At 34.7% G+C, this 11,485-nt stretch overlaps 2 protein-coding genes across 11 annotated transcripts in view; one reads left to right on the top strand and one right to left on the bottom strand.

The window, feature by feature from the left end:
* Nucleotides 1-11,485, top strand: part of LOC144978352 (lipase maturation factor 2-like) — a 59,314-nt gene that overhangs the window by 21,378 nt on the left and 26,451 nt on the right. The window lies entirely within an intron of this gene.
* LOC144978350 (uncharacterized) overlaps nt 1-11,485 on the bottom strand; it is a 30,320-nt gene that overhangs the window by 9,969 nt on the left and 8,866 nt on the right. The window contains exons 1-3 of one of the 9 annotated variants that reach the window (XM_078924265.1): nt 5,019-5,069; nt 3,645-3,945; nt 447-816 (exon numbers count right to left, since the gene is read on the bottom strand). In XM_078924265.1, the coding sequence (XP_078780391.1) occupies nt 447-816; nt 3,645-3,719 (445 nt within the window). In that variant the 5' untranslated portion in view covers nt 3,720-3,945; nt 5,019-5,069. Of the gene's footprint in view, nt 1-446; nt 817-3,644; nt 3,946-4,752; nt 5,070-11,485 lie in introns of those variants that run through there. The other 8 variants (XM_078924266.1, XM_078924264.1, XM_078924262.1 and 5 more) reach the window with 8 other exon arrangements.

The raw sequence follows: 11,485 nt of genomic DNA, 5'->3' as shown, positions 1-11,485 counted from the left end.
AAAATGTTTTAAAAAGTTTTTAATGTTTTAAATCAACAACGAAGGCCTGAAAAATTATACTGTAGAGTTGTGATTTTCCAATGGTACCCAACAGAAAGCGAGCGTTAAATTGAAATGGTAGTGCTTTGTGTTTGATAAACTTTATCTTCATCTCAAATGCAATCGTTTTTCGTTAAATGTCGATTTTATTCAGATCTTACAAATATTACATAATATTCGAACAATTCAAAGTAGAATTGTTAAGATTGTTTGTACAAAAAGGGCTCATTTCAGGCTACACCTCGTCTGAAATGGAAATTTGGTTCCTTGAAGCTAAATCCTGTCGGGGGGATGATGATACATTGTGAAGCTTATTGAACACCTATATTTCGGCAAATATTAAGATTTATAAATAAGCATATTTAACAGTATGTATTATGATAAATTGAAAAAAGTTTAAACCGTACCTTTGCCGCTTCCGTCTTTTGAAGAGCCCCGGCCCTTACTACTCCCACGACTCTTCCCAGATTGGGACCTAGATGGCGACGGAGAACCTTTAGCATTCGACGCCTTTCTAGACTTGGATGAAGGAGATTTCGAACTACTCTTTCTCCGACCCGCGTCTTTACTCGACGCAGAAGCTTTGCCTTTCTCCTCTTGTCTTCCTCTGGGCGGTGAGGCGGACTTTTTGGCGGCGGATGAGATTGTCTTCCTGGAAGCAGCTGATGGCGAAGAGTGCTGTTGCTGCTGCTGCTGCCGTGGCGGTGATGCAGAAGTGCGGCGTCGGGAGGGTGATGGCGTTTTGGCTGACATCCTGTTGTTGCTTGGTAAATCAAACTGGAATGATATATTTAAACGACAATCACGACGTGCGTCACGGCGTAACAATAATATTTTTTGTTGAATTTTGTTTTGTTTTACTTTTGCTTTTTGTTTTGATATTTATCTTCTGTTATTTTAAGTTTGTTTTGTTATTTTTTATTGGGGTTTTAATTTATGAGCAATCGTTTGGATATTCGACACCCTTTTTCAAATCTCCCTTCAGAGACATCCGAGGCAGTGATAATGTAAAATTCGTTGAAAAGCATCTTAAAACATTTCTTTTTTATATATAACATTGTAAAATTTTATTATTTTATTATTATTAAAATTTTATTACTATTAATCTTTGAGCTTGTTGAGATAGGGGTAAGCCAAATATTATTTTGTTTATTTTTTTATGTTTCGGGGGAGGGAGGAAGATTTGTACTGATTTGCAAATATCATTAGGCCGTGACTACAGAAAAATAAAAGGGGCAATTTATTACATACAACCCTTTGCAGAACACACTTTTAAACTTGGTTTTCAGTAATGCATGTAAAACAATGGCTTGTTGGACATCTTCCATTGTAAATCAATTAGAATTCGTCATTGAGTTTCACAATGACGGTATGGAAAGTCAAATAGCATATATAAATCTATGCTTGCAAACCTTTCATAGCTCAGTGATTGTAAATCTTGGAGCAATTTTCTCATTCAGAGCCATGATTGTAAGGCCTAAGGCGAGAGATTTAACCCCATTGCTTAATTTTCGGCCCTGCACTGCGGTTGACGCCTTGTCTATCTTGGACCTTTTCTTGAGTTTACTTAAAAGGAATTCTATTAATGTATGTTCACTGGGTTCAGCAAGTTTTTTTTAGCGACTGATTTGGCAGAGACCGTCAAAAATTAATAATATTAGGTTATTAATAAAACAAATAAAAAAATAATTTATTAATTTTTGTGTTGTTTTTTTTCTTCTTCTTTTTTTTTCCACCCAACCTCAGTTCCCTCGTCGTCAAATTTGTAAAAATAACAGACGTGGCTGAATGTATGATTTAAAATGTAACTCAGCTGCCGCCGCTGTTTGAAATATGCTTTGACGGCCACGAATTTAGAGGTTTAAATATAAATGGATGAATTGATAAAATATAGAGACAAACAGAAAGATAGATATAGATATGTAGGTATGGAGGAGGATGGATATAATATCTATCTATTTTATTTATATCCATACCTACATATCTATATCTATCTTTCTGTTTGTCTTAGTAATTGAAACTGATGGATTGAGGACAGTAATGATCACTATTGTAGTGAAACGGACGAAATGTTTTTTTCATATCTCTCTCTCTCTCTCTCTCTCTCTCTCTCTCTCTCTCTCTCTCTCTCTCTCTCTCTCTCTCTCTCTCTCTCTCTCTCTCTCTAACTTTTCCAAGCTATAAAACGGTACTGGAATCAGTTTTATTTTTTAAAAAGTATGACAATAAGACAATACGGAAGGGGTGCAAGAAAATGAACAAGAGAAGAAGCACGGTGATATTGTATCTCGACCGATACATGAAAGGTTTTCTCTCATACTTTGACAAAAACTTTGATTTTTTTCCCATTTTAGCGTATTAACTTTTCCCCAATATTATCATGTTGAAAGATAAAGACGATCCCCCGCCCTAAATTGTCATCAACAAGTCTATTTATCTGTTGTTCGACATTTCAGGTTTAAGACTCTGTGACAAGTTAAGAGCGGTTATCCTTAGCAGAAAAGAAAATCTTACTCGAAATTTTTTTAATAGAAAAAGGGTGGTATCATCTTAAACTAGTATTTTAGTGAAGTGCTATCAGTATGTATCATGCCCCATTGAGCACAGATAAAGGCGTGATTTGCTCTATTTAGCTCAATGAGTGCTTTTTAAGTATTTAAAAAAAAAACACGGATATCAATAACAATCGTTGATATTGAAGATAACGATTCGCCGCATTCGACAGTCTTGTAAGTTATTTTTAAAAGAAGAAAGCAAACAAAATAAAAGCAGCATCCGATATAGAAAATATATGGACTGTCCATAATCTTGGGTTTTGTTGTTTTTATTTTGGGGAGTGGGGGGTGGGGTGACCTTCCGAGAATTGCCCAGCGTCATGGTCTTAACTTGGAGCTTGCATGTACAGGGTTCTACACACATCTGCCGAGCCGTATGGCCTTGAGCAAGTTGCCTATGCCCTGTCTCGCGTTCCAACCACTTAAAATAATATATTATTTTAAAATATAATAACAGCACATGAATTGTGACGTCGAGGTCTCAGCCTAATGATGTTTTGTGTCGTAATTAAAATAAAGAATTCGAGGTTGAGCGCGGTCAGTGATCAGGTTGGTGACAAATCTCTGACCCCGGTGTTGTTTCACTTGATAAGGCAATTTATATGCAATGACCCAACTGGACTCGAATGTGGGTGATTACCCGACTATAGGCAGTGACGGATACTGTAAAAGTGCTGGTACAAAAAGGACGCGTGCCACGACAGAGATTTGGTTTCATTTAATATTTACTATACTATGGTTGATACAGTCGTGGAAATTGGTCATATAATTTTTCATATTCAAACGTCCCTCGTATGGAAATAATAATAACAATAATAATAATAATAATAATAATAATAATAATAATAATAATAATAATAATAATAATAATAATAATAATAATAATAATAATAATAATAATAATAATAATAATAATAAAATAAAGAAAGTATAACTCCCCCCACCCCCCTCCCCCGCCCCCCGCTTCCAAAAAAAAAATAAAAATAAAAAAAATAAAAAAAATCCCCCAAAAAACAAACAAAACAAAACAGAATTGCTTGTGAAACTTACTTTGACGCTTCTGTTGTGTGTCATGTCTGATTTAGACTTGACCAGGATAGGTCCCGTTGATGGTTTACCGGACATTTTGGGAGAAGTTAGCCAGTCCAGTATGTGTACGTAGTGGTAACAACAATAATTATATTATATCAACGAATCTTGAAAACTGTTATGGCTGCCACCGTGTTATCATAAGCGTAGGTCACTGACGGACTGCCCGAATTTCTAGACATTGTTTTGAAGTGTTTGATTGAGAAGGTTCTGGATCTCTTTTAGAGCTCGAAACCCTGAAATTTTGTTTTGCAGCTTGTTGCTATTTACAGTATAACAAAACTTATATTAGGCCTATAAACATTATGTTACAGAAGTGGTAGATTCGTGGGTAAATATATAAATTGATAAATGAATCATTGAATAAATTGATGAATAAGCCTATATTTAATTTGATTAAAAAAAAAAAGAAATATATCGATTTTTAGATAGATGGATAGATTTAATCGATAAATAGATAGATAGATTTCATCAACAGATAGATAGATATATTTAATGGACAGATAGATAGATAGATAGATAGATAGATAGATAGATAGATAGATAGATAATTAAAATAGAATAACTGCAATAGATAAAATAAAATAGATAAATAGATGTGGCTTATGCCTCTTAACGTGTTATGTCGTGTTTACCGGGTGCCTACGGTTTTATTTTACAAGAAAGAGGAAAATGGAAACTGAACTTTTAACTATTTGTTAACTCCGGTGAAAGTCGACACATTATAAGATTCAATTTAAGAGAAAGAAAAAAAGTTAGGAAAGAAGGTTCAGATGCAATGGGGAACTTATTGTTCACACAAAGCAATTCGCTGGTCATCCACATTCCCAAATTTAGAATGATCTAAATTTCATTGGATTATTATACCCCCCCCCCCCCTCCTCACAATGAAATAACACTGATTTAAGCTGTTATTGTTATATTATCCTTCATCCTATTGAAATAGAACTCCTCACAAATCTTTTATACCGCAATGTTTCAAAACACTAACTTATTAAAAGAGTACGGAAATATTAAGACATATTATTGGTAATCAATTCAACACATTTATTAAAACACCGCGCAGCACTTTCTAACACATGCATTCGTTGATCTCCTTTTTAACGAACGTTTCTCCCACCGAACATTATTCCGTTTTTAGCAGTTACATTTTCGATATACAGTGTGTCGAGGATAATATGTGATTTATATCCTTATTAAATCAAGACATTCATAAACTATTGGGTCTAGTTGATTTTGTTTGTTTGTTATTTTTCCACTACATTCCACCACTAACTAGTGCTAACAACGATCACCGCTAACATTGATAAAAAATACTAGGCTAGAATCAATTACAGTATACAACGACCAACAATCAGCCTTGGTCTCACCTATAGACTCCAACCCCCCCACCCCCTACCTGGCCGATCTCCCTTATCTCTCCCTCCCTACTTCGCGTGTTCTCTCTTTCTCCAGAATGGTATTATTTACTTCATATCTCACTATGTTCAGTAATTTCCTCGTGTCCCACTAAATAGCTATGTATTTCTTTAAATCGAAGGTTTTTAACCACCTATACTCTCTCTCTCTCTCTCTCTCTCTCTCTCTCTCTCTCGCTCTCTCTCTCTCTCGCTCTCTCTCTCTCGCTCTCTCTCTCTCTCTCTCTCTCTCTCTCTCTCTCTCTCTCTCTCTCTTCTCCCTCTCTCTCTCACTCTCTCTGTCTGTCTGTCTGTCTATCTATCTATCTATCTATCTATTGAATTGTGTTTGATACAAATATGGTACGAAAAGTGCTCGACATGCAGTAATGGAGCGAATTATTATTATTTAAAATATTTACCTGAATATTTGCCTGAAACATTAATGTAGACTGTCTCAAACATTGTGGTAAATATTTTAAATAATAATATCTATCTATCTATCTATCTACCTATCTATCTATCTATCTATCTATCTATCTATCTATCTATCTATCTATCTATCTATCTATCTATCTATCTATCTATCTATCTATCTATCTATCTATCTATCTATCTAACTATGTGTATATATATATATATATAATATATATATATATATATATATATATATATATATATATATATATATATATCTTTCTTTCTCTCTCTCTCTCTCGCTCTCACTCTCTCTGTCTGTCTATATATATATATATATATATATATATATATATATATATATATATATATATATATATATATCTTTCTTTCTCTCTCACACACACACATCACACACACAACACAATCGTTTTCACTCGAGCACATTTCATACTTTCCCCTTCATAACCACCACCGCCCCATTGTCGCCACCCCCGCCCCCCATCCCCTTTTTCATTTGCCTTTCAACCGTCTAATCCCAATAGATCGATTTGAAATGATTTGATATCTTATTCTATAGAACGATATCGCCATTACCCGGTTGGAGGGTTATAGAGAGAGAGGTTATACTGTCATGCAAAGACAAAATAACTTTTAAAATAATTTAGCCATTTATCCACATATTTAGATGACCCCCGATGTTTTTATTAAAAAAAAAAAGTGAGAGGGAGATTCTTTGAAGGCTCGGGTTTAATATTTGTCAAGTTGAGGTCATAATCTTAATTTATCATCCATCGATAAGTTAAAATATTCTGGCCAAATTTTTTAATTTTTTAAATGTTTTATTTATTTATTTATTTATTTATTTTGTTTTTATTTTGTGTGTGTCAGTGTGCGCTATCATGATAATAAAAGAGTAAAATAAAAACTAGATCTAGTGATAAATCATGACACTTTATGACACATAGTTCGATTAGTTCAAAGTGATCGTTGTGCTGGTATTGTTGTCCTTGTATACTTATTGCAAATAAAACCGTTGCTCATATATAATGAATGAAACAAAACGAACTACGTATCGATCTGTGGTCTTTGGTCAGGACAACAGGCATGGTTAGGAAAAGCATTGGCAATAAATAAATATATAATAAACACATAAATAAATATATAATAAACAAATAAATAAATATATTATAATAAACAAATAAATATATAATAAACACATAAATATATAATAAACAAATAAATATATAATAAACAAATAAATATATAATAAACAAATAAATATATAATAAACAAATAAAGAAATATATAATAAACAAATAAATAAATGTATGTTTATATATTTTAATATTTTATATTTATAAATATTCCCCTCTCTCTCTCTCTCTCTCTCTCTCTCTCTCTCTCTCTCTCTCTCTCTCTCTCTCTCTCTCTCTCCCCCTCCTCTTCCTCTGTGGGTGGACGTTGCTAACGCCTCGTTCTCTAGCAACAAGAGTGATGCCATACTCCAAGTTGATCCCAAGTGCCGCTTGAATATCTCGGCATATTATTACTAAGCCCAGAGGCAGGACGCGTGGACGCGCCAGTGATTGGATGTGTGTGAAAATAAAACGAAAAAACGTTGGTCCCTGAACACCTAAACGCTCTATCTCGCTCAATCCGGATGAAGATGGGTAGCTACATGGCTATACGCTGTGATGGATAATGCGAGGATATTGAGTCGAAACAGCGTCGTTAGGCATAAAACATACTGCATGTTATGGAGTTGTTGAATGAAATGTTATTGTGAGGCGCATTAAGGATAGTAAATGCGCGGAAATGAGTCCGAAAATATGTTTAAAAAAAACAAAACATAATGATGTGTTTCTATCTGTATTTAACCAGTTAACTGTCGTACTCTGGAAAAACTCGTATTTAAAATAATTAATTCGGCCACTAAGCTCGTTCTTCAAATATCGATCGATTTAAATGACCTTCATCTGGGCAAAAACTCTCTTCGCGAAATCCCAGGTTTGAAAGATTGAAAATTTCTCAAAAATCGTATTTATTATAATTTCAATACTAAATACACTCATTAGGGTCCTAGTCCAGCCGATATAATACTGCTTTGAGACGGTGGGTCACAACTAGTTTGTATTTTTAGCTATTTGAGTAACTTTGATGCACTCGTCAGTACAGTCAATCGTAATGTTTTGACGTATAACATACTCAATACTTTTCCATATTTCACCCCCTCCCCGCCCACCTCTCATTACCAACTTCATGACTTCGAAATTATGGAACTCCCACTAGATATCTAATTGGTTTTAGGGGGACAAAATGATTCGTTTCGACAACACAAGGCCTGTTATTGTTATCATAGATAATAAAAGCCCGCCACGGATAAATAATACCCCTGCAATGTTCTTTTCTTGGCCTACAGCGCTGGTATTCGTTGACACTATGAACTCAATTTATGGCAATCATGCAAGCCCGCCAATGCAATTGATTCTTCCATCGTTAGTAAATTATTAATCAGAAATCAATAATAACAATAACACGATAAGATACTATGATAGAATGCGATTCTTCATTGATCAATTGAGATTGAATAGCTTCGCTCCGGAAAAAATAAATGAATGAATAAATGAAAATAAAATAGATATTATAAATACATTTATATCTATATTTTTTAAAAATAGGAATCAATAAATAAATACATATATGACTAAATAAAAGAATAAATTTATATATATTAATGAATAATTTAGTTAATTGATTAGTTAATTAATATATAAGATACGTTTATAAATAACTAGATAAGTCAATAACAATAAGTTAATTGGTTAATTAATTCATTATTTTCAGATACACCTTTTGATTTTGATGGCATTTTTAAAATCATCTTTTAGCAAAAAGAGTCTTATGCTCTTATTTATTTATTTATTTGCCCAGTGTTAACTGGGGTTTTTTTTTTTTCTTCTTTCTGTGGAAGGGTTCATTTTTGGACTTCTCCAGACCTACCTCCTCGCGCCAATGGTTAACATAGTGTCTTAGGCCGCTTGTTGGTTTTATGTATTGACTCAGTGTTTGATTAGCGACTACCCAATACTGGGGTTGACAATTCAAACTATTTGGGCGTGCTGTTTTTACTCGACTTATAAGTAACAAGAAACTCGGGTAAAGCTGGAGCAGAAAGTCTTCACAGAAGAAACTCCACTCGAACAAGTGTTTGTGTTTTTAAAATCTTTGGGGTGGGGGTAGGGGAAAGGGTGGGGTGGGGGGGGGGGGGGGTGGACCACACCTAGGTCATGACTCCAAGATGCCTTTCTATCCTTTTATCTTTCTTTTTTTTTTTTTTTCTTTACTCCCGGGATCTAAAATATGGTCGTTCAGACGACTGGGTTTGAACTTCTCGATTTATTAAATCTTATTCAATCCATATAGACTGCACAACACTAAAAATGATAATAGCAAAAGTAAAATAAGCTAAATTATACGAATGTAAAGTATTTCTTAAATGGTGATTTTATTGTCGTTCGTTTTTTTTTTTATTTATTATTTTTTTTTTTTGCCTTTTATTCATTGAACACAATTCGCTTTGGAACCGATTTCATTTGTAGATAATTTTGTAAGGTTTGTTTGTTGACATCAATCTTACCCTGGATTGAAATAGTATAATGAATAGGGGTTCCCCCCCCCCCCCCCCCCCCAAATTATGAGACTTGCGTCCCGTTCTGGAAATACGTGGGAGGGAAGCAGTTGCATGAAAGTCTTTGTTTTTGCATGTTTGATGCATTCTCCATAATCAAGTATTAACCAGTTAACTGTCGTACTCTGGAAAGACACGTATGCAAAAATTTGGCCAGAAAACTCTCCTTTAAATGACCCTCATCTTGATAAAAACTCTCAAACCTTTGAAGTTAACCCCGGGCTGCTGCTCTCTCTCGTTTTTCGCTCTTACATTGTCTACTTACAGTTATAGCCTCAGTTGGCACTTTGGCACCATATGCGCGATATATTTCTTGTCTTGCATGAACATAATATGGGCCGGGAGAGGGAGGTAGTGTGTTTAATAAATGTGTGTGTGTGTGTGTGTGTGTGTGTGTGTGTGTGTGTGTGTGCTCTGCATTAACCGATATCGATTGATTTGATTGTGTTCAATATACCCGCTCGTTAACTCGTTATAGGAATAACGTTTCCACCTTCCGTCTGTATGCCAGTATTTATTATTTTCTTCAATGTTAGCTTTTCTGAGAAGTAAATATCTGATTGCTCACAGTAAAGGATGGTTTCGATCGTACAATCCGTAAAGCGGTCGCGTGATAAGCTAAAGGGACATTTTCGATCCGGATAAGTTATTTTTATTTATTAAATTTTTTTATTTGTTAATTTTTTTTTTGTCCCATTTGTTCGGATAGCAGTAATGATTAAATGAATGGGTCTGGCTGATATGGCGGAAAGTACACTGTGGTCAAGTATTGTCCTATCAAAGGGGTGACAAGCAATTGCTAATGTCCGTTTTACGGAAATAACAGAAAAAGAACGGGATAAAATCTGGCTTCATGGGCCATATGACTGCTCTAGTTACAGTCAGAGGCTGTTTGATTTTCCTCCAATATTTTTACTTTATCTTTTTTTTCTTTCTCTTTTATTTTCTTACGCAGAGAAGAGACGAAAAGATGAAATGACTAATAAATTATTGTAATTCTAATTAATCATGGTTATTTTTCCAAGGGATAGAGGATTGATTTTGAATGATATATCCCAGAGAGACATCCGGCTCTGTGATATTTGAAGTCCTTAAGACTTAGCGAAGATTTGTTACTGAATATAATACTCAGTTTTCTTGGAATTTGTAGGCTATATCGACGATAGGTATTTTGATAAATTGACTCCAATTCTTTAGAACGATTTACCTGTCCAATTGAACAGAGTGTATCTTTTGATAGTTTGAAAAAAAAGCAATCAAAACTCATCTATGTATTAGAAAAAAGAGAGAAAAAAAGAAGTTGAATAAATAAGATTTCTCTTTTTAAAATCATGGGGGTGGAGTGACTTAAATTATGGATTATCAATTTGAAAAGTTAAGATCTTGTGGTGGCGGAACAGTGGAAGAAAGTGAAGGAAAGCGCTTTGAGCACATTTAGTGGATATTGCGCTATATAAAGCTCAATTATTAATTATTTTTATTTTAAAGAAGGTACCGAGTTCAATCACCCGCTGCTGGCTGTGTGGCCTTGAGCAAGTCACCTCGCCCTAGCTCACTTTGCTGCGCTGCCCTGCGGCTGACGCGTGGGTTATTCCAGTCTTCCCTTGGAATGGACCCTAAAGACAAATGTCCCTTTGGGGATGAATGAAGGGAATTCAATTTTAATTTAATTTGATATGCAATTATTACTCTTGGTTTCAAAAGAAGACATTTTGCTTTCAGGCTTAACAACTCATGGAATAAATAACCTCTGTAAGGTCTATATGATTGCTTCCCTTGAATGAAACATCTAACTCCATACAAATATAATATTTTTTGGTAAATTATCAGCAGGTACCAAATCGTTTCCCCCTAACTCCTCAGTAGCTTTTTTTCGCATGAAAGGGATAAAACTACGGTCACGTTGTCACCATAGCTTAGATTGAGTTATCTCCTCGATTTTTCATTCTCGTCAATTAAACAGGCTCCGCCATACAATGTCGTGTCAAGGAAAACCAAATTTCTCGTTAAACAGCCACGTTTAGAAGCATAGCCGAATAGCTGGGTATGGGTTCCTGACCTCCCACAGTGGGCAGAGAGGCATTACTGTGTCTGCTATCCCCCTTTAACATATGTTTTCTAACATGCTTTATTGTCTTTGTCTTGGAATGCGATTACTTGGTTCTGTCATGGCCCTGGCTGGATGGAAAACAGCCAAATTTATAGATAGAGTTTAGGGAGATGTTTTGCACTGTATTATTATTGTTTGTTTTACATATATGTATGATTTGTAAACATTTGACTGTGTTTTTGGCAGG

Source organism: Berghia stephanieae, chromosome 8 (assembly GCF_034508935.2).
Source record: "Berghia stephanieae isolate SIO BIC M18660-M18661 chromosome 8, UCSD_Bste_1.3, whole genome shotgun sequence".
In the NCBI taxonomy this organism is placed as follows: domain Eukaryota; kingdom Metazoa; phylum Mollusca; class Gastropoda; order Nudibranchia; family Aeolidiidae; genus Berghia; species Berghia stephanieae.
This window is presented reverse-complemented; position numbering and strand designations above follow the sequence as displayed.